Source organism: Zonotrichia leucophrys, chromosome 5, assembly GCF_028769735.1.
Source record: "Zonotrichia leucophrys gambelii isolate GWCS_2022_RI chromosome 5, RI_Zleu_2.0, whole genome shotgun sequence".
Classification (NCBI taxonomy): domain Eukaryota; kingdom Metazoa; phylum Chordata; class Aves; order Passeriformes; family Passerellidae; genus Zonotrichia; species Zonotrichia leucophrys.
The window spans coordinates 26,385,350-26,409,480 of NC_088175.1; the positions used below are offsets into that span (position 1 = coordinate 26,385,350).

General features: G+C 35.8%; 1 protein-coding gene across 1 annotated transcript in view; it reads left to right on the forward strand.

Moving 5' to 3' along the window:
• Positions 1-24,131, forward strand: part of RYR3 (ryanodine receptor 3) — a 194,180-nt gene that overhangs the window by 109,877 nt on the left and 60,172 nt on the right. Inside the window, exons 41-57 of the mRNA XM_064713454.1 lie at positions 1,232-1,364; positions 2,357-2,460; positions 4,823-4,958; positions 5,947-6,127; positions 6,596-6,701; positions 7,235-7,355; positions 7,948-8,117; positions 8,763-8,983; positions 9,344-9,434; positions 10,886-11,026; positions 12,425-12,606; positions 13,533-13,611; positions 14,799-14,888; positions 16,318-16,467; positions 18,020-18,082; positions 18,554-18,629; positions 18,802-18,925. Coding sequence (XP_064569524.1) covers positions 1,232-1,364; positions 2,357-2,460; positions 4,823-4,958; positions 5,947-6,127; positions 6,596-6,701; positions 7,235-7,355; positions 7,948-8,117; positions 8,763-8,983; positions 9,344-9,434; positions 10,886-11,026; positions 12,425-12,606; positions 13,533-13,611; positions 14,799-14,888; positions 16,318-16,467; positions 18,020-18,082; positions 18,554-18,629; positions 18,802-18,925 — 2,168 coding nt within the window. The remainder of the gene's footprint in view (positions 1-1,231; positions 1,365-2,356; positions 2,461-4,822; positions 4,959-5,946; positions 6,128-6,595; positions 6,702-7,234; positions 7,356-7,947; positions 8,118-8,762; positions 8,984-9,343; positions 9,435-10,885; positions 11,027-12,424; positions 12,607-13,532; positions 13,612-14,798; positions 14,889-16,317; positions 16,468-18,019; positions 18,083-18,553; positions 18,630-18,801; positions 18,926-24,131) is intronic.

Genomic DNA, 24,131 nt, shown 5'->3' on the forward strand with positions numbered 1-24,131 from the left:
AAAGGCAGAGTGGCATAAATTTTGAGAAGCCTAACTGAAAATTTTCACTTCTAAAGAAAGTGAGAAGGGAAATGTGCATATTTTCTATCTTCTCTTTGCTCATGCCTCATGTTTTTGTCCTGTTGCCTCCATCCCAAAAAGAGATGTCTCCTCTGATCCCAGTATTCCTATCTAATTTCCTTTCGCCTGGCCACTCATCTTTCTTTTGTATTTGGAACAATTTTCAGTCCAGTATCCTACCTTTTGCTTATCTTTTCTTGGTCTTTCAATTTTTTGTAACTTGATTGTCTTCTATGTGCATCTGCACCACTCTTTGCCTCTTGAATCAATAGTTCTCCTAAATGCTTATACATTGAATCTGCCTATACCATTGCAGTTTTATAAAGTATTCACATACCGGTTTTAGTATTTCTGTTGCATTTCAAGGCAGGTTACAATTAATTATAAAATTATTTTTATTATTACTTTGCTAATTTATAGGTACTACAACACCCTGTTTTTGCTATAACTTGTACATAGAGCCAAAGGTGATTAAAAAAACCCTGAAACCCACAACAATGGCAACCCCCAATGCCTTCTAATTTTATTTAAAATGTTTTCCTAGAAAATTTTAATAACACAGATCTACAAAAATGCTTTACAGAAATTACCATGATATCCTTCAAAGGAAATGCAGACTTAGAACACTATTTAATAACCTGGTGTTGTGTCATGAAACAGCTTGGCCACCCAAAATAACCTATTTTATATCTCTGTTTTTATTAATTGTGTGTAGACTGTAGGTACCTCATGAATATTTCTTTCTGTTCAGTGTTGTAGCTTCAAGAGATGGAATGAGCAGTCATGAAATGTAGTCTGTGGCTTAGGAATTGGGCATTTTTCTAGGTTGTGGCAGCAGATTCTTTAAGCTGGATCTCCAGCTTCTTGGAATAAATGGTTAATCATGAGGCTGTATTGAGACATATACTGTCTCTGAAGGAGTGGTGGGAATGGTAAAACTTGTCAGTTCAAACTGGTATGTCACCTACAGTTCTCTGAAAAATGAGTTTTCAACACTTTAATGGCCTAATGAATGTGAGAGTTAAAAGGAAATGTGAGTCCTTTCCAAAGTAACTGTCAGTTGCTTATCACCTTGGTAACTTCACTGTACTTTCCTTGTGAGGAGTGCAGGAAGAACTAGAACAGATTGGTAATTAACATATTTCACTGCTTTGTCAACTTTCTTCTTCAGCAGATCGCTTTCCCGAAGATGGTGGCAAGCTGCTGTCGGTTCCTGTGCTACTTCTGCCGCATTAGCCGGCAAAACCAAAAGGCCATGTTTGAGCATCTCAGCTACTTACTGGAAAACAGCAGTGTCGGACTGGGTATGCCATGTAGCTGCAACACCTAAAAGCAAGAGTAGGAGCAACTGTGATATCACAAGACTGGTGTCTAATTTGTATAGCAGGCTGAGACATGCTTAAACCACCTTGTGGTTTCACCTTTAAATATTTTTCGTTTTTTTTTTTTCATTTTTGTTTCAGGCTAATGTGTCTATGAATTATATTAGGAACAGAATAGTCTGAATCTGTGTTTTTAAACACCTTGAAAAATTTAGTATTAAACACATGGTTTGGCATTTTTCCGTTCAAAATAGTTGTGGTTTGAAATCTAAGATTATATAGACTCCTTATGGTGCTTGCCTGTTTCATCTGGTTTAAATTTCCTTCCCTCTGCAATTTAGGCTACTGAAGTAAATTTCATATTTCTCTTTTGAACACTGACTCAGTTTTTTAATGCATGTGCATTAAATTTTGTAACACAGGAAAAATTTATTAGCTGGATAGATGGTTATAATAATAAGATATTTCAAGGCAGGATAGCCAGTGATTTCACAGTTATTTAGCTGTTCATGTGTGCATTTGGCCACAAAAAACACAGACAAATGGAAAATATTAAAGAAAAAAAAACACTAATTGAAGCTTGAAATGTCTCTTTTTGCTAAAGATAGGCATGTTTTAAAATCTTGACTTGATAAGGCTGTGCAGAATTATGTAGCTAACATGTTGGTCTCCTAAGGAAATAGTATTCCTCCAATTTGCTATAATAATACTGATTTTATTTTTCATCTGTATACCTGTATTTAAAACCACTGCGTTTGAGTATGCTTACAGATATGGATGTGAAGCCAGAAAAAAAAATTTCAGCATTTCTACATTATTAAAAGAGTTGACTCTTGTTCTTGGATGAAGAACTGCCCTAAAATGTTCCATGAATATATTTGCGTTCTAGATTCCAGCGTGATTGCTGCCATCTGCTGTGTGAATGTGATTACTGCAAACTCCCTTTAATCATTATGTATTAACTTTTTCTGCAGCGTTTCCTTCAATGAGGGGTTCGACACCACTCGATGTGGCAGCAGCCTCTGTGATGGACAACAACGAGCTTGCACTTGCACTGGAGGAGCCAGACCTTGATAAGGTGGCCACTCTCACCTATTTACCCATTTATTAAATGCTGTACTTGTGCTGAAAGGGTTTAAAAAGGCAAGCTTAATCATAGTAGTTTTGAATATGTTGTCCTCAAAAATACCCACTCTAGTTACGTGCTGTTTCAAGGTGAGGTTGATTGAGCAGTATTTTCCCTGATTTTGCCTTATGCTTATCAGGAGGCAGAGCAAAAAGAGATTTATTTCTATTTTCTGCATCCTTTTACTATTGTTATCATGTAGAAAGGAAAACAAGAAAAAGACATGAAACAGGAATATCAAGAAGTGTTTTTTGGGGACGATAAAATTGAGAATTAAGAAGAGAATATTGAGAAAAGGACACAGGTCTTTTGGCTTAAATCATAGAGATTTACGAGCATGGAGGTTAGAATGAGAGAATTGAAGGACAGGTATTTCAAGATGAAAGGTGAAACAGGATTTTAAGGGTAGGGTCAATGGGAGACTGAATCCAGAACTCAAGTCATTGGCAATAGTTAGGAATAAAGAAAAATGTGAGGAGAGGCAGGATGAACTGGGAAATACGTTAAAATATAAAAAATGACATAAAAGTTGTATATCATAGGAGGAAAACAGATTTAGAGATGGAAGTGCACAGTCAGAAGAGGAGGAAAGCAGATAAAGGAAGTTAGACATGCTAGCAGAACATTGGGGTGCAGAAAACAGAAAGCAGGGTTTAATATAAACGGAGAGAGTAGTTAAACACCTAAATGATAGCTTAGCACAGGGGAAGTCTCTGTGCACGATGACAGGATCCTGAGATGACAGTGGAACTTGTGGGACTGTTTGTGATTAGTACGTGGTGTGGGAGAGGAAAAGTTGTGAAATTGAAATAAATGGGCATATTACAGTGAGAGCTGGGGGAAGACAGGCAGGAATATTAATGGAAAGGGTGTGAGGCAGCACAGCAATATAGTTACCAGGCAATATGCTCTTGAGAAGTATTAGCAATTCTCTATCACCTGCAAAATTGCTGAGTGCACTCTGTCCTGTCATTAATAAAAAATTAAATGGCACTGACTTCCATCCTTGGGATACAACACTAGTGACTGGAACACAAGAATGTATTCACTTTATCTTCTGAATAAATGCTTGAAAACTATCGTCCTGTTAGGAATTATATACTTTTTCCTCAGAGTGCTCTGAGTAACCTCCTTACTTCGTACTGCAATAAACAAGTTTTCCACATCAACCCATTTTACCACTGTTGCAGCCTTTTGGAGGCAATTTGTGTACTGTATCACCTGACATATAATTCTTCCTAAATTCACAACTTTTTCTCTCTTAGGACACTAGATAATGACTAAATATAATCTCTTCATCTATCTCCCTTTTGCCATCTCTTTTGACTGCCTGCCATTTTGAGAAATTATAATTTGTATCTTTTTTTACAAGTTCACAGAAGATTCTTCATGGTCATTACCCATTTTAAGTGCTATAATCATGCTCATGTGTTGTCCTTTGCACAACCATATGATTATTTATTTTATTTGAAATGCACACTTATCTGCAAATTTCCTTTTAGATGAAAGAGGAAATTATTCTGCATATATTTCTGAAATTCAGTTTAATATAATAAAAAAATTAATCATAATTTCTTAACTATTTCTCTTAATTAAAGATAATCCTTTTGATAAGAAATGTTGTGTTAGAAATTTTTGTTTTACTAAAATTTTTTAGTCTTTCTGATTTCAGACTCTTAAAGCTGTTCATTGATATTTATCATTCTTCTGAAAAATTGTGATGGTTTTCATATCCATTAAAATTAAAATGAAAATTACACTATATAAACTTTTTATGCAATCTTTATTTTGCTATTTTAGCAAATAAACCATACATGGTTATTGATCTGATTTTAAAGCTGTTCAGTATTACGGTTGTCGTGTATGTACTGTCAAAAAGATGTGGATTATACAAGATTTTATTCTATTTTTCACATTCCACATTTGTTCATGTTGTTGTATTTTTGTGTCATCGTATAATTAGATATCTTCAGAAACAGAGAGTGCTAACCTTTTTTCATTAAAAAAAACCCTATGACTGATAAAATAATGAGCTATATTGTTAGATTCTTAGGTTAATTGCCTAAGAATCAGAATATAAAAAATATAAAATATAAAAATATAAATAGAAGAGAAGAATATAAAAAAATAATATAAATATAAATATATATATAAAAGAATATAAATATATATATATATATATATATAAGAATAAATATAAATATAAAAGAATATAAAAAATCTTGAAAAAAATTACTATTCTCGTTCTGGTTTGTAGCTATTTTTAGAAACATATTTCTAAGCATATGAATAAATTATTACTTCTGTATTGCAGGTTGTTACCTACCTGGCAGGTTGTGGCCTGCAGAGCTGTCCAGTATTGCTGGCTAAAGGATATCCAGACATTGGATGGAACCCAATAGAGGGTGAACGTTACCTGTCATTCTTACGATTTGCAGTTTTTGCTAACAGTAAGTCTAATTTCTTGGCATCCAGATTCCATCAAAAGGTTTCCTTTAAATCAATTTCCTAACCATCAAAATATGTTAAATCTGAAGAGATGTTAATGCATACTCTCCTCATTACAAACACAAAACTATTGGTGTATGCTTATTATCATAATTTTTTTTTGAATCTTCATAGTTAGCTGTATTTTTTTCTTAATTTTATTTTTTTGCAAATCACATAATTGAGTAGATTATCCTGCAGCCATGGTAGTGAATTATGTTAGGAATTCCTTGGAACAGGAAGACCAGGAATAGGGGTTACATCAATATATTCTTGTCACTTGTGTGTGAGACAAGTCTTTCCCCTGCTCTAGCATGTGGTCCCTCCCGTGGGAGACAATCTTCCACAACCTTCTCCAATGTGAGTCCATCCCATAGGCAAAAATTCTCCACAAACTGCTGCAGTGTGGGGCATTTTTCCATGGGGTGCAGTCCTTCCAGGACAGGCTGCTCCAATGTGAGTTCCCCTACCAGGAAACCTGACCAATGTGGGCTCCACTCTCCACAGGTCTGCAGGTGACTCTGCCACGAGCCTTTTCCAGCACAGGTCTCCCAGGGGTTCACAGCCTCCTCTCAGGCATCCCTGTGCTGCAGTGCAGGTCTCCTCTATGGGGCCTCCTCCATGGATCTCTGCATCCCTGTGGACATCCATGGGCTGCAGGTGGATCTCTGCATCCCTGTGGAGCTCCATGGGCTACAGGTGGATCTCTGCATCCCTGTAGACATCCATGGGCTGTAGGTAGATCTCTGCATCCCTGTGGAGCTCCATGGGCTGCAGGGTCACAGCTGCCTCACCATGGTCTGCACCATGGACTGCAGAGGAATCTCTGTTCTGTTGCCTTAGGATGAGGACTTGATTTCTATTTTGCAACAATTAGGGGAAAATGCAACTTTCTTCTGACTTAAGAATACCTTTCAGGAGAAAATATGTGTAGTGCTTTTTGGTCCTCAGGTGAAAGTGTTGAGGAAAATGCAAGTGTTGTTGTCAAGCTCCTCATTCGACGGCCAGAATGCTTTGGGCCAGACCTTAGGGGAGAAGGAGGAAATGGTTTGCTGGCTGCCATGCAGGAAGCCATCAGGATCTCAGAGAATCCTAGTCGTGACCTTCCTTCCCAGGCATATAAAAGAGAAGGGTAAGTAAATGTGAATGCTTGTTTGGCAAATGACTATTTAATAGCTGGTTCAATCATGCTTGCAGTATGTGGATAATAAGTATGTGTTGTGTAAGGCATTAGACAAGCAGGGAGAATTAGAGATTCATGTCCACAAGCAGTTGTCGTATGGTATTCATAAAGCATTAGCTAGATAAAAGTGGAATACGAGTTACAGAGAGAAAAACCCCGAAGGACAAAACAAATGAGAAGACTGCTGTGGAATGAAGCTAAAGTTAAGCTGAAGTAAAAGAGGAAGGTAGAAGGCTCATGTGAAGTCAGCTATTATAGTTAGCCTGCATGCTTACCCTAGGGACAAAAATCCTTTAGTCTGGAGCCAAAGGGATGATTATGTCTGGTGAATCGTTTCTGGATCATATATCTAGCTCCAGAGAAGAGCTATAAAATGTAGATTATCAAAAATGCTTACTGTTATTTTTAACTTTTTAGTGATGAGGAGGAAGATGAAGAGGAGACTGTGCACATGGGAAATGCAATCATGTCATTTTACTCAGCTCTCATAGATTTGCTTGGACGCTGTGCACCAGAAATGCATGTAAGTTCATTCTACCACTTGCTCAGAAAATGTAAGGAGATTTCTAAACATAATTGTAAACAATTTGTAAACATGTCTCACTAAACCTTTCTCTATTCAAAGCCTTCTTCCCTTCAAACGGTAGGCTTTACGGTTTCTCGCTGTATCTAAGTAGACACAAGCTGCAAGATGTTTATAAAGAACCATGGTCATTTGATTCCTTTATGCTTTTCTATTTATCTAAAATTTTGGTAATTTTTACATTACTATGAAATCAAAGCAAATATGAACTTCAAGTGTTGCACAATTAAGTGACCAGTATAATAACTTCTGAAATTGACCCTTTATTATTCTCTAGAAAGCCATAAAATCATTTTTATAAGAATGTGATAGAGGGCTGCTTTTTGTGTGAATTCATTCTTGGAGAAATTGAATTTCTGTACATTTTCTTCTTGTGTGTGTTTGAAAAAAAATCATATTAATACAAATATTTTGAGGAAAACTTTCTTATGTCCTCAATACTAAATTTGTTAACTGACAAATTTTTCTAACAGCTTATTCAAAGTGGAAAAGGGGAAGCCATCCGAATCAGGTCAATTCTTCGATCCCTAGTGCCAACTGAAGATTTGGTGGGGATTATAAGTATACCGCTAAAGTTGTCCACAGTTAACAAAGGTAACTTCATACTTTTATTAGACCATTTATTTTTTGTGAAAGTCCTTTGCCACATTGGTCTTCAAATGAAAAACAGAGCAGTTTTGTTAGTTGAATGTAAGCAGAGAACTGTTCAAATTTTTATTAGATCTGTATCGATTAGAGCTGCTCTAGTGGCACAGATACTTGCTCCTGTAGAGCAGAGAATGTAAGAATGTAAGAAACACTTTAAAGGATCACACCAATGGGCCAATACTTTGTCTCCAGCAGTGGCTTTAGAGACATTATCTCCTTAGGTGAAATATTTAAGCTTGGCTCAGTCCCTTTGTATTTCTGCATTATCCAGTCATCTGTAGAATATTTTACCATTAACTTCTAAGCTTTCATTTAAGAGTGAAAAATAATTAAATTGCAAAATAATAGGGGTTTCTAAAGAATAAAAAATTTCTGTTCTAACTGATTATTTTTCAGCATAGAACAAAACAGAAGAATGTGGTTTTCTTTGAGTATGTGATTTTACATATTAAATGTAATTGTGATGGGTTTCATTACCTTGGTGTTTCTCATTTTATCGGTTATCTACTATTAAAAAGTGCATTGTATGTTTGTGTAGATGGCACAGTAAATGAGCCAGATATGTCTGCCAGTTTCTGTCCTGATCATAAAGCACCCATGGTACTCTTCTTGGACCGTGTCTATGGTATTAAGGACCAAAGCTTCCTCCTTCACCTACTGGAAGTTGGATTTTTACCAGATTTAAGAGCTTCTGCCTCATTGGATACAGTACGTATTTCACTATTGAGTTTAGAGGAAATGGTTGGATATAGTGGCTCTGTAAGTATAAGAAAACTGGAATTTCAAGTAAAAACAGCCTTTCATAAAAGGCATTGTAGGCTCACTATAAAAGAAAATCAATATTAATTCACTATTAATTTATAGTACATAAGTTTGATTTAAGCATTCAGTCTACAAAGTGTAAAAGTAGTTTAAAATCTTTTGATGCAGGCTTTACAGTAATTCAATAAGTACATTGAGTATACTGCAATAGGCCTGATGATTGTTTTTATTTCACATTTGTTTTCAATAATTACAGTGAAAATCCAGGTGTGTGAAGAAATTGAGATGCTGAGTCTTATTTAAAGCTTAGTGGGGTTTTCTAACTTGTTTCAAAATAGAGGCTACATACTAATTTCTGCTGCTATTTGTTCAGAGTGCAGGGGTGCAAAGGATGCAACATAAAGGGATGGTTTGAATTTTCTCTAGCTGAAAAAGAAATTACTTTAGTCATTGTGTATATACTGGAAACATCATTAGCATCCAGCCACTCAGAGACTTAAGGACTACTACATTTTTTTTATATTTTATAGCCTTCATATTTAGTGACCTTTATCCAGTGTGACACTAATGCTCATTTGCTCCTTCATACAGGTTTCTCTAAGCACCACAGAGGCAGCTCTTGCACTAAATAGATACATTTGCTCAGCTGTGTTTCCACTGCTCAAGAGGTGTGCTCCCCTCTTTTCTGGAACAGAGCATCATGCCTCTCTGGTTGACTCCATGCTTCACACCATATATCGGTTATCCAAGGGACGGTCCCTCACCAAAGCTCAGAGAGATGCTATTGAGGAATGCCTGCTTGCTATTTGCCAGTACGTATGATTCCTGGGTACAAATTCATTTCTTTGCTGCAGGATAGGTATTTTAACAGCTTCTTTTGTTTCCTGAAGTGTAGACCTAAGACAATTTTATTCCTACATAAAATAAATGACCAGTGTTATCTCAAGAACTGAAATGTAGATTTTTCTGTTCACTTAAGAGGCTTTAGAAGTAGCACAACGTTCTGTGCTATATCCTTGGATAGTGAGATTCCTTAAGCACCTAACACTGTTTTTTCACAATATTTTTAATGAGTGTTTTGTCTCCCAATATGTAAATTGACTTCAATTTTTATTTCATGTACATTGAACTGTATGAATTTTGCTGATAACATCTATTTTTTAAAATTACAGCCATTTGCGTCCCTCTATGCTACAACAGCTGCTGAGAAGGCTGGTTTTTGATGTGCCCCTGCTCAATGAATACTGTAAAATGCCTCTCAAGGTAAATACTTTCTTTTCTGTACATGCATCCAGCATAAAACTTGAAAAGAAAATATTGTTTTCTTGTTTTTAAGAGCACAGTGGGAAGGCTAAAGCAATGTAAAATTACTTCTGAATTGAAAATAATGTTATTGTTTTGTAGTGTTTCAAATTAAATGTAATGTTTGCAATATTTTTGAAATCATGCTTAATGCAAAAAGTAAGGTGATTATGATATTTTGTATAGTGAGCTGTTGACTTTCCTGCTGCTTCAGCAAAAGAGTATTTCAATGTACCAATTTAAATGTCAGTGTTATCTTGAGATTTCTTCTTCTGCTATATGAACTAAAATAACTCTTGGTGAGATGCATGGTCCAGGAACAAATTTTGAGTGAAATCTGAGACAAGATGGAGGGAAGAAAATTCACTTTTATTTTTGAGTAATCTGTAACTGAAGCTTTATCTAGTTTTTTTCTAGTTTTTCTTTTGTTTTCTTTTTCTTTTGTTCTGTAAAAATAGAATTACAATTGTTAGATGGTAAATGAATCTTATTTAGAACTATTCTGTCTTGTTTCACCTTTTTTTGGGATAAAACAGCCTGATCTACAGTCTGCATCTTTTTCTGAAAGAATTGTAATTTTATCGTATTTTAAAGCAGAACTGCCATATTCACAAACATACTCTGGAGCATCATTAATTTTTGATTAAAAGTCTGGTGTAGAGGGAGTGTTCAGTCTGGTTTTTAACTATGTATATATATAAATATATATATATAAATATATATATATATATATATATCCTTTCTTACACAGAATTGTAATAAAAAATAAAATGTCAAGATTCCAATCTAATACTAAATGTGATTTTTCAAATTTCTATGGGATAAGAATCTTTAGTTCTACAGAAGAAGCTGGTAGAAATTTGAAATTACATGGAAAGTGCAAATACATAATCATCTATACTAGCTCTTTAACTGTACAGATTTCCTGTATGATAGTTTTTTTCTGTCAATTTTTCCAGAGCTGAGCCAAGACAGTGTACTGCACGTGTCTTTTGCAGTGTTTAGAGTAACACTAAAGCAACTACAAATGACAGGAGTTAAATCAATGTGAATTTGTAAAACTTTTCATGAGAACCTCCATGTCTGGCCTTATACCCATTTCATTGTCTGTGTTTTTGTCCTGTGAGCTAGTCTGTACTCCCATGGTGACAATTCTGAAAGTTTGCTACTCCCAGTAATCATTGAAAATCCCACAGCTGGAGCTGGAGATAATACAGGCTTTATACTTTCAGAATATTGGCTCTGCTGCTCTTTCAAAAAGAAAAAGAAGGAAAAAAAGAACATTATTCTGAGCCATTGGAAATGAAGAGACAGACATGAATAATACTACTCCTGTAACTGTTTAGGGTAGCAGTGTTTTATTTTGTTAAACAGCAATGTTTCACATGCATTTTTATTTCTTGAAAATCTAGCTTCTGACAAATCACTATGAGCAGTGCTGGAAATATTACTGTCTGCCTTCAGGAATGGGAAGCTATGGAATTGCAGCAGAAGAGGAGTTACATTTAACTGAAAAACTTTTCTGGGGAATATTTGATTCCTTGTCTCATAAGGTAATGGCTGCAATTCACATTACATTATGGGGTGGGTATAAAAGCATTACAGGGATAATTTACTGTGCCTAGATGAGAAAATTCCTGTTTTAATGGTCGTTTCATCTAATATGGGAGATACAGTAATAAATGCTTTTAATGAAGTGAAAAATTGAACACTGAATCTTGAAAGATTCTCTCCAAGCCAATGAAATTTCACATCTTTGCTTGATATACTCGTAAGCTTTACACTATTAATGAGGAGATATGTACGTGTGTGCGTGTATGTATATATATATATATACATACACACATACACCCATAATGTTTAGTTCTCCCTGCACTAACATGCCAGTTGTCTGCAGTTGTCTGCTCTCCTATCTTGGCTGTACTAAACATTTCAAATTACTTTTTACTGACATAAAATTAATTTTAATAAATATATGTACTTGCTTATCAAATTGTCAGTATATGCAGAATAAATTTACATTTATTGTTGTCAAAAATCCTATTCATTGTGTCTCACTGAATTTATGTTCTCTTTCTAAGCTAAAGATTTAGATGATTGCTCCACTAGGCATTCTGATTTATAATATGGAATAAAAATGGTCTATGCATTACTCTGAAATGGCTTTTTAAACTTTATTTTTATTTTATTTTAATAACGTTTACCCCTCTCTTAGTCCTTTCACAAGTGCGAAGAGTGTCAGGAGTGCCTGGCGCAATCAAATGTTTCCAATTAGTGAATCTTAGATTTTAACAGATAAATTAACATGATATGTTTCTGCCAGTACTGGTGGCTCTCTATAACAACATTTTTATTTTTCTGTAAATGGTTGTTAGCCCAGTGGTGGTTAGTGAGAGTTGTGTAAATCTGATCTGCTGACCTACAGTATTCTCCACCATTCTTTTTGTTCTAAACTATTTACAGGTTTGATGTTATCAAAAATAATGAAATTAATTTGCTACAGTGAATCAAAATTTCCTTTAATGAGCATATTTTAAAATTAAACAGTGCAGGGTGAAAAAGAGGGAAAATGGCAATGGCTTCTGCTAATTCTGCAGGAATTAGTAATTTGAGAACTAAGGCAGTGTTTTACAGATTATCATGCTTTTTAACTAGTCAGACAATCCTTCATCCTCCATGTACAGGCCTTCATGGCCTGAAGAAAGCTCGAGTTGAACTCATTGCATACACATACAAAGTGTCAGCACACTCTTATGTCAATCTGAGTAGTCTTAAGAATATATCATGTTGATGTAATGGAAAATACATGTCATGCAACAATAATTTTGCTCTATGTTTGAATTTTAAATGTGACTTACTGTTTGTTTGCATCTTCTAATATTTGTATATGGCTATGGCTGCTTGGATTTCACTAACATTTTGCATGTTTTTCTGTTGGGTTTTCCAACCAGTTCCTATCTCTCCTGCAGAAGTATGACCCAGAGCTCTTTCGAATGGCTTTGCCTTGTCTAAGTGCTATAGCTGGTGCCTTACCCCCTGATTATTTAGATACACGAATTATGTCAACTTTGGAAAAGCAGACTTCAGTGGATCCAGAAGGAAATTTTGATCCCAAACCTGTCAGCACATCCAAGTGAGTCTTGTAATTCACAGTGGTTTTCTTCCCCTAAATATTTTTTATACCATTTCTTATTATCGTTTTTATCTTCTGTAGGGAGAGTTGGCTGGTGACTGGCATGTTGATGGTATTAGGACTTTCAGAAGTAATACGGGGATTTTTGCTTCCTTCTGTCAAATACTTCACTGAAACCTGTCCTGTTTACCAGACATAAATCTTATTCTTCTCAGCCCTGAACAGATGTTAAATATTTCCATTTTATGTCTGCAGAAGAAATAGTAAATTCTATATTTATTATGTACCTTTTGTCTAATAGTTCAAATGTTTGGGATAGATAAATTAGAAACCATCATTATTTTGCATGTGCTTATGACAATTTGTACGTCACAAAAATCTGATGATTCAATTGGTCTGTAGCCCAATTTTTTATAAAATCTTCACTTAATTTTGAGAATTGAGCTGTAAAACATAATATGGCAAAATAAGCAGATCACATAGAATGATTAAATAGATTTGGCTTTCCTAGTAATTTTTTGCTTCTAGAATACAGACTTTATATTCAAAAACTGAGGATCAATAGCTCAGTCTTGCTATTAAAGTTTTATCCTTCCATCATTATGCATTGTGAAGCATCCATGTTAACATTATTCTTTATTAAGAATTACCAACACATTTACCTGTAGATTATGGTGAAGCAAGTTTTTGTTTCTTTGCAATTGCAGTTGCTAAAAGTGTGACTGTTATGTACTTAAAGGTTCTCTGCAAGTGCCATTATAGCTATGCCTTTTTTGTGGCATTTCTTTTAAAGAACAGGGAATTACCATGCCAAATGCATTGCCTTCATTTGAAGGTGAAGCGTTTTTGATTGGTGCTGACATTTTTTTCATAAATCAGACTGCAGTAACTTATAACTGAATGACCACAGCCCTCTCTGCTTACAGCCTTGTACTTCCTGAGAAGCTGGAGTACATTGTAAGCAAGTATGCTGAACATTCCCACGATAAATGGGCCTTTGAAAAGGTAGGAGTTATTTTAAGACTGGCAACTAGACTGTCCAGGACTACCTAGGGTGAATATTAAAATTGAAACTGGGCAGTTTAACTGTTCAGATGTCTAGATATTTATTTTGGGATATGTGGAAAAAACCTTGTGCTTATGAAAATACATTGCAATTAGTTACTTTTTCAAAGAATTTATTAGGAGAGACTTGAGGGGACTGAAAAAGAGAGAGTCTGGTTTGAGTTGGTGGGGGTTTTTTTGTTTGTTTGGGGGTTTGGTGGGTTTTTATTGTTCTTTGGGTTTTTTTTTAAAAAATAGGTAAGGATATACAGCTCTTTAGACATCACTTTGCCTGGTAATGGTGGTTTTTGACTGGGAGTCAGAGATTCAGTTTTACTGCGGCAGCTCTATGATCTAAGAAAGTACAGCCTAATGTAATTTTTTGTTTCAGATAAGTACTCATAAATTTTCTTTCTTCGTAGCTTTAAGAACCATGTTATGTACTGAATTTCTCAATAATTTTCCTAATGGTCTGTCACTATGTTGTGTTTCTATTTTGTAATTTCTAGAAAGCTAGAAGAAAAGACAGTGAAATCTTCAATAATTTATTATAACAATTAATAACAAATGCACAGCAATTTTATGAAAGAGTTGTATAAAATAATTCTCTTGTTTGGGAGGATCTATGTATGCAAATTTGTAGAGGAAGGTACACTTATACATACTTTACATATACTTACTTATGCATATGTAAATATATACAGAATAATTTCAAACCATAAATTTCAGTTGCTGTTGTTTAAGGTCAAGGATTTATTAGTTACATCCTTCAGTTCTTGATCTGGTAATGTTACATATTCTTCTTTGTGTTTCTGACTTTGGCCTCCCAGAGAACTGTGACAGTATATTTATTGTATTTTGGGACAGTCAGTGCTGTCTCAAAGCATGAGTCCTCTTGAAAGGGGCAGTGTAAGTTAGGCTCAGGACTGGTGTTGTGAGACCCACTGCTCACAGGTGGCACCCCTTCTGCCTCAGGCATGTTTTGTTCCTGCACGTCCACAGATCCTCCCCTGTGGCACTGAGCAGCTCTTGAAGTGGATTAGCAGCTTGATGTGACAAAAGGAAACTGCTTAATTTGCTCTCACTCATCAGTGTTGTTCTCATCTTATTTCACTGGGGTTTGCAATTGTTTTTTTTCACTTTTTCAGACTAACAGTGGATGGAAATATGGTGTTTCACTGGATGAAAATATGAAGACTCATCCATTAATAAGGCCTTTCAAAACTTTAGCTGAAAAGGTAATAGAGGAAATTTCAGCTGCATCAATATGAAGTAGATTGATTTGTGTGCTTTAAAAATCCATTTCAAATATATTCTGTTAAATGTCAGGCTGAGGAATCAACAAGAATTCTTGCAGTTAATAGGTACAACTTTATGCTGAAGTTATTTTTCAGTTAATCTTACACTGAGTCTTGTATAATTTACTTCCATTAGGCGTAATGTTAATTCTTTCTTCATAGGCCTCAGCAAATTTGAATTCAGAAGTATCAGTAGCAGTTTTTTCAGGTTCCCATGGATGAGGAATGACTGGCAGAAACTCCTGGACCTTAATGAAAGTGAAATTTAACATATATTAAGGCAATTTTGTCTTCTAGAAAGATGGTAGCAAAATGTAAAAAATGTGTAGGAGATGATTCAGTTGAAAATGCAGAAAAACATTTAAAGTATTTTGAATTTCTTGACTAGGCACAAATGTCTTCTAGCTGTCAGAACAGTGAAGCAAATTTGAATTCTGTTACTTATTTTTGTAATGATTCACTGGGAGACACAAGTTAATTTCATGTGTCCCTCTTCACCACATATTTCCTGTTCAGAAAAAAGACATGACAAGAATCAAGAAGGATTAAAGAGGTTGAGTTTCCTAGATGTTGAGTTTCCTAAGGTTTGTAAATTGCTTTAGAATCTTTGGAGAGGAGCCAAAGCATTGTCGGTTGCTATTTAAGCAGTTCAAGAAGAATTTTCTAAATTGTCTGAAATTAGAACTTTTCAACATAAAAATCAGGCCTATCCTCAAAAGCTGTCATTTTGAGCAACTGGTTTATGATACAACCTGAAATACTGTTATTTAATTGATTTGAAAAGTCTTAGTATAGCATACTCAGAATTTGCCACATATTTTCAGGCTTTTTCTAACACTTCTACTTTTCAAAGGAGTGTTGGAATATGGGCTGTTGTCTATTTTTTGATTGGTAACTGTGTTTATATGAAGATGTGTGTAGTTCAGTAACCTTCTGTATCTGTGAGTGGATATAAATACAGGAAGAATAAAAAAAGGTCTTGAGTGCTTAATGCATTTGAAGATACATACTTGTTTAACTAATTTTTAGTACTCACAAATACCACCATTTCTTTTATTATTTTTTGCTGGTGGAATTAATGAATAAGTTTCCAGGTCCAATCTACATTATTGCTACAGGGCTCATTGCAGTGCTGTAAGTTTCTAACACTTACCCCAGCAATAAATGCTGCTAAGAATATTTTTTTTTCATTGAAGGTATCTCAAAGCTTTTCTCTTGTGTAAAAAGAACTATATTTTGTGTTCTCATACAATATGCAAATTTTCTGTAATTTTGTGGTACATGACACTTAGTAGAGTAGGACAGAATATTTTTATTGTGCCTTTCCTACTTACTAAATACAGAACAATTTTACATTATTTCTTTAAAGGAAAAGGAAATTTATCGTTGGCCTGCCAGAGAATCATTGAAAACCATGTTGGCCTTGGGATGGAGCCTAGAAAGGACCAAGGAGGGAGGAGAACCAATGATACATCAGCGTGAAAATGAAAAGCTTCGCAGCATATCTCAGTCTAGTCAGGTAAGGTAGAACACCTTGATTTTAGAAAACAAAAGACCTTTTAATTAATTTACCAATAAATTATAAACAATTATGTCAATTTTATATTCTTTTAGTGAAAAGAAATTTTTAATGGTAGAATTCTAAGATTGGAAGTCATGTCACTGTAATAAACACTTTGCCACACTAAAGGGGGGATTCCAAAAAGCTTTTAGGACAATGAGGCTATAAGAGACCATAGATATTAATTATATTAGAAGATCTTAAAAGCTTTTTAATATAGTCATTCAAAGAAAACAGACGAAGCATTTAAAGTCTTTACTTTTATAAAAAAATAAATATAGCAAATTTTTTTTGTTTGGTCAAACAGAAGAGCCTAACATGGGCTTTTTTTAAGGTTCTAATTATGACTGACAAATTAGATTGCACATTTAATACAGTTTTGGGGTTTTTTTAATCTATAGGCAAAATTTTCAGGTGATGATAGATTATTTTTTCCATTTGTAGATTTTTATAATCACATGTTGAGACTGCTGGTCAATATGTCTTGGAGGAGGAAAGCTGCTTAAAATTATGACGAATGTTGGGGAATTATTATTGTACCCCTCAAGGTGAATTACACACATTTGTACATAAATATTGTGGGAGTTAAGAAGCAGTGCATTGGAGACAAATCCTGGATGGAGTGTGCAAAGCTGTGTCACAAGCTAATTTCTTATGTACACTTGCACCAGCATTGATCCCGTGAACATCAGCACCTGGCACTTTAAGCCTGTGTTGGATTCCTTCTCCAGGTCACTATTTGCTCACCAAAAGGACCCCTGAGCACTGTTTACAACATAATACTTCAGTATTTCTTATCCCTTCAGCAAACATCACTCCCTTATAAGAAATTCTGCTTTCTCTGGAATCTCTGATTCCAGCCAGTTGAACTTGTTCTGCAGTTGCACCTTCTTGGCCAAGAAGATGCATGACAAGGACATGACAAGAGTAGAGGCTTTCAGCACATAATTAACTTGAGCAGACATTTGAAATCACTGATTTATATGCAACCACTCACATTTACATGCACCTCTGACAGGTTTTTGAACTGGAGCTTTCTCACTTAAACCAGTTGAAGATTGTGTTCATATATTGCTCGCCTGATTTTTCTTAGTCTTTAATTTCCTCAAGAAAATAATTTATCTTTTTGTTGTGTTGTCTCGTCCTTAGCACAGGGCTCACTCAGGCTGATCCCACATGGTTCTGTCATGTTTTGAAGGCACATCTTGTATGTCTCATGATTGGTTTCCTCTTAGGCTAAAAGCTTAGCTCTTTGCAGCTTGCCACCTATTGTGAATAGAGAGATCTAAGTGTCTGCAGCAACTTGCATGCTTCCATACTAGCAAGCCCATTCCTTTGATCATCCAGTGCCTTCAGTACATTGCAAAATAGGTGAACAGTTTCCACAAGAAAGTATAAAATTGGGAATCGTATTTGTATAATAAGTCAATAACAGCGATGCTGTAATTGAATATTTGGTTCTTTTATCTGAAATTATTTTATCTGAGACTAATTTTCTTTTCCCCTGCAGGGAAATGGGTATAGCCCAACACCACTTGATCTCTCTAATGTGCCACTTTCTAGGGAGCTTCAGGTTCGTATATGTGTTTTGCATATATTATGCTGAAAGGAATGAATGTATTTAGTCTCAATATTATTAATGAGTTGAATTTTGTTAGGTTTTATGAATGTATTTGTGACTGTTGTTATGATAAGCTGTTGTAGAAAGGGTGCATGCTATTTACACAGTGAAACATGAAATTTCCACTGTTCATGCCATTGGTACTTCCTGAGTTCCCAGAAAAAATTAGGCATGAAGCTAGGGAAGGGGCTGTCAATAGCATGTTATAATATGTGTATCGTGTGCTTGTGCTGACTTCAAAGAGCAGAAGAATATAGAAATTCCACTTAACTATGACGTTTCTGTATCGCAAGAGCATAGACTTAAGACTATGTAGAGTTGTAGAATTTAATAGATATAGAATATAGAAAATATAGAATATAGAAAATAGAATAGAGTTACAGAATTTTTAATCATCACCAAATATTGTTTTTTCTGATGTAGGGAATGGTTGAGGTAATGGCAGAAAACTACCACAATATATGGGCCAAAAAGAAGAAAATGGAGTTGGAAAGCAAAGGTAAGCCACAATCACACCTGTGAATCACACCAAAAAAGACAAGGAGAATGAGGGAAAAGAAGCAATCTGAAAGATAAGAGTGTAAGACAATAAAAATGAATAGTTCCTTTTCTACATGAAGCAGAATAAATCTTAGAGTAGAAAAACTTACAGTTCTTTCCACTTACTAAAGGTGGAGGTAGTCATCCTTTACTGGTACCTTATGACACACTGACAGCCAAGGAGAAATCACGGGACCGTGAAAAGGCACAAGAGCTGTTTAAATTCCTTCAAGTCAATGGTATAATCATATCTCGGTAAGTTGCACATTTTTTCAGATGTTTGCTTGCATTCAGTGCCCAAACCAGCATGTTAATCTTATCTCCCTGCAGACTGGCAGTTATTAACATAATTACTGTTCAGCATGTCTTCTATCAATTAGAGTTATTCTCATGTTCAGAAAGACTCTTCTAAAACAGCATGATCAGGCAACATTTTTAACAAGTATGTGATCACAGTAAATAAAAAGTGCAACAGTAGGGTAATTAAATAAGAGGATAGATTAAAATGTCTAAGTTAGCAGCCAGCAGTGTCAGTAAAGATCATGGGAAAATTAACCAGAGGTCTGATACTGAAACATATCTATGTAAAACTGCCTTTTAATCAAGTATTTTAAAAAAATATTGCTTTGAGTTCTGTAAAGTAGTAAGACAAAGTGGCTGTACTTTGTGGGCGCTAACTTCTACTCTAGCAAAAGCACAGACGTCCTTAGTTTTACTGCAACTTGAATTCCTGTGTCTCAAAGTAAGCTGGTCTGTGAGGACTTCTTACGGTAGTATGTTGCTTTATATGATGGAATTGTGAATTACTATACTGTAACTCTCCTCTTTTATTTGATGTGAAACACCTGAACACATAGGAAACCTCAATTTTCTGGCATTAAGCATTTTTGTGAACTAAATTGTATCCACAAACAAATTTTTCTGTACATGCATAGAGTCAGATCGTTCCTATTTTCATTTTTATCTGCCTTTCAAGTCTTTTACTCTATTGAAAGTATACTCAGAAATTATAAAAACCCATTTTTTGGATCTTCAAAATGTAACTTTGTTCACTTCAAGAATTAACAATATTTCTAAGAGATAAGAAAACAGTTCTAAATACATTTCTGTAGTTCTACAGAGAAAAATTCCTTCCTGCCAAATATGTAGGCTCTCAGCCTGTACCCAAAATGTAGGTATGCCACTAAATATTTTTATAACCTTGTCATGGTTTGACACTGGCACAATGCCAGTGCCCCCATGAGAATACCCTCTCCCTGGTGTCTGCTGTGAGATGTGACCAGGAATAAGTAAAGCAGGCTCCTGCTTAGGAATAAACAAAACTTTATTAACTAAACTACAAGGGAAAGGAAAAAAAAAAAAAGAAACACACAAGGAAAATGAAAACTTTGCAAAAGCATTTTCCTCCTCCCCCCACCAAATTTCCAGTACTGTACATCTCCCAAATCACCAACTCTCGGTCTGGCACCACCCTTTAGAATACTCAATCCTCAGTTCATCAAGAGAAGGAGTCCTTTGTGCCATGGGCTTCTTGTCACACGTAGCACCGCCCAGAGACCATCTGCCATGGTGACATCTTCCTTCCATGCCCAGTGCTCACCACTGCGCATGGACCAGGGCTGCTTCTAGGGTTCCTTTTAAGGATGCCTTGTTTCTTTCCAAAAAGGCACAGTCTCAACTTTGGGACATCTGTCCTCTCCATGTTTTTTGCACCCCCTGGGGCTGAGGGGTACCCACATTGAACCCTCCTGGTTCTGAGGCATTGCCACCCCTGGAAGCAGTCTCTGTATCACAGAGAAACAGTCCATGGCTAGACAAAAAAAGAGTCCAGCAAAAAATGCCACTCCATCTTCTCCATTCTTCCAACATCTCTCTCTCTGCCCAGACCTTCATCACTCTTCTAGGAAGGGTTAATGTTCTGTAAAGTTTTCGTTGTCCACAAAGGGGTTAAAAGCTCCCACAAGTGGCTGGACGCATCGCTGCCTCCTCTGCCTTCTTCCCCCCACCCTTTCCTCCTTCTCAGCGGCGCTGCCTGTTGCTGCACATGTTTATCAAGTTTCAAGGTAACTCCCAGGCACGGCTCTGACTCTCTGTCTCGGTCTCCCAGAAGGTGGGGGGGAATACCTCTCAGTAGTTCTTCGATGCTTCTACCCTTGGGCCCCTCAGGGTCAGGCCCACGTCTCCCAGGCCGCGTGGCTTTCCCCTCCCCTGCCCAGCCAGCAGCTGGGCCAAGGGAGAGATGGAACTCTCTCCCTCCGGAAATCCAAAGAGAACCTTCCAGGGGGGAGACCTGCTTTTAACCCTGTGTTCTCAGAGGCAGATCCAAATGTCCCAATGGCCACATCAGGTGCCAAAATTAAAATCTGAGCACCCATTGGTTTGACTACAGCATCCCAGAAATCCCATTTGCAGTCAAACCACCACAAACCTCCATAGTTGCTTCAGAGCCGTTGAATAAGAAAAGCTGGTCTACGTAATGCAAATGAATTATCTTCTGAAACACCGATGGAAATGCTCAAATTTTGCAGCTGCATGTGTTTGGATAAGGAAATAAATTTTTTCAGTGTTACATCATGGGAAAATCAACTTGAAAAAACATGTTCAAACTCTTCATTGATATGGGCAAAGAGTTTGCAGTGATTGTCTGCATCAGGTTGAATCAAGATTATAATGTTTTCAGTATTTTCTTCAGATGAATATATGCATATATATTAAAAATTCTTTTGAAGTACTCATTGCAATTATCACATTTCAAGATGTCATTCTTGAAAATGTTGGACTAATCATTAAAACACAGAAATTGTTTATAATTGGAAATGTATAGGCGGAACAGTATGTGTACTTCACATATACCATCTGCCTCTGTTTTCGAGTTTTTCTCTTTGCTGAGAACATTTTTGAAACACTTAGTGTGTTTATGACATACAGATAAATCTTTCAGGCCTTACTCAAGTATGAATTAGAAACAATGTAGTATTTTGTTCCACATCTTTAAATCTCTGAAAACTCTTTGGATATTGTTTTTTATACTTCACAGACCTATCAACATCTTTCAATATTTAGTAAAGTATGTGTAATCTCTTAAGAGCCAGGACTTCTTCTAAATTGAAAAAGAAAATATTTGCAGTGACCTCGCTGAAAATACAGATACGTACTTAGTCTCCTTAGTGAAAGTGAGGCAGCAGAAGATGCCTCTCAAGCATACATGGCTGTTAATTCATACTAAATAATTTGATTGCACAGGTGATAAATTAATAGGGAGTCATCAAAGCATACAAACTAGAACTCTTAAAATAATTCTTTTTCACAAATTAAACTAAGAGGTTAGAGTCCTACTAAGTTTTTGTTTAAAATGGGATTGAAATGTCTTCCTCGGTTCTCTGGCTTTGTTCCCCGACTCTATAACCATTTCTTTCCTCTTAAATGTGTTCTGACATGGTCAAGCACATATATTTTATTATTAGATTTTTTTTTGTTGTTAAAATTTCTGCTGCATCAACCTTCTCTCAGACTTACTTTTTTGCTTGGATTTCTCTCACAGCTGTTTTTAAACTGCTAATCTAATATTCCATTTTACCTCCCTAATTTACTCCCATAGCAGTGGTAAGGACTCAGTACAAATGATCATTTTCTTATACCACAGAAGTGAGTCCAGCAACTTTCTTTTTTTCTTGTTCCTTTCTTTCTTCTGCCTCAGTGCCACAAACTACCTGTTCCTTCCTTCTTCCCTACTTCTGACACACTGGTCAGCTCCTCTGTAGTCTGCCTGTCCTTTGGCCAGGTTATTTTCTCTTAACTGATAAAGGCTGAGTCTTGCTATCTGCTACTGCTTTAAGAGGCTGTATGGAAGCAAATGAAGTAGCCATTTATGATTAACCAGAGGTTTTCCTTAAAGTCACTCAGTTACTTCCTCACTTGATAAAGCATTTAGATGTCCCGGGTGTCACCCACTATTTACCAATAGCAATCTCAATCAGAGTTTAGTTCTTTTGATATTGGAATAAAGAGACTATGAAGAAGTTGTAAACTCAACAAAAGTAAAAGAGAATTTCAAGGAAATGAAGATGAAAGAATTAATGACTTGTGAAAGCAAGTATGTTTGAAAAAAGAATGAATTTTAAAATGTTTAAAATTAAGTGCCTTCAAAAGGGTAATGCAAAAAATCCCTGTTCTTGTCCTGGATGCCAAGACAGAAAGCATTGTTTGCAGATTTGTGGAACGAACCCTTAGCAATGAATTGAAGAGTCTGACTACCCTTCAGAAGTGCTTTGATAGTCTGGAGAAATCGGCTGACAGGAATCTTATGAGATTGAGCAAAGGTAAATCCAAAATCCTATACCTGGGATGGAGTAATCCCAGGAATAGGGGAGCCAAGCCTTAGAGCAGATGTGCAGAAAAGCTCTTTGAATTGTGCAAGCTGAACATGAATCAGAAATGTGTCCCTGTGACAATGAAAGCTGACTGTGTACCAGGCTTTATCAGTGAGTGTGTTCTGCAGGTTGATGGATTATGAGATTCTCTCAGGATATGTAGTCCCAGTTTTGGTTCTCCAGCACCAAGGAAGACATTGAGAACAAAGTCACTCAAGTGGGAGGCCACTGAGATGCTCTGTGGATGGATGCCAGGAGAGGCTCTGAGGAGTAGTTGGATTTTTTCAGGTTTAAAACAGAAGGCTACAATAGGATTTATATCTGTCTTCAACTACTTCATGCAAGGTTATAGAGAAAATGAGGTCAAACACTAACTCCTCAAAAGTAATAAGCTGTTGCAAGGAAAATTCTAGTTAGATATAAGAAAATATTTCACCATTATTTTTTAATGGTGAGGGTGGCCAAATATTATGCCATCTCCATGGTCATTATGAGATTTTGATCCTTGAACCTACTCCTTCCAATCTTAATTGGCGTGTGATCCTAAAGAATTTTAGAATTTTGGTCATGTAAGTTTCATTTGTACTTAAATCCAGTACTTTAAATCTAGGCCCAGACAACCACACGTATGTTTATCTCTCTTTAATATCTTGTATGATCAGCCATGATTTATGTATAGGGATTTATACTAAAGAATAAACAATACATGCCTCTTTAGAAATTATTGTATTCTGTTGAAATTTTTCAAATAATTTAATAATATAATAGTTTGTTACTTACATTTCAGTTTTCATTTAGTAGCTGAAGTAATTTTGGCTTTGTTCCTTCATAAAATTAAAAGACAAAATGAAGTTTAACGGTGATCAATGAAATAAAGGGTAGTACTTAGGCTGACTTTGTAAAGATGCAACTGCTGACTTCCCAAGTGCTTGGAATGCAAATGTGCCTGCAGTAAAAATTGAGTGACCAATGCATTACTTTGTTAGGTTCAGATCCACGATGGCTTTGTTTGTGCAATAAGGTAGCACTCTGAAGTTCTTAACCTAGGATGCATGTATTTTGGACACTTTAATCATAAGCTATCATACCGC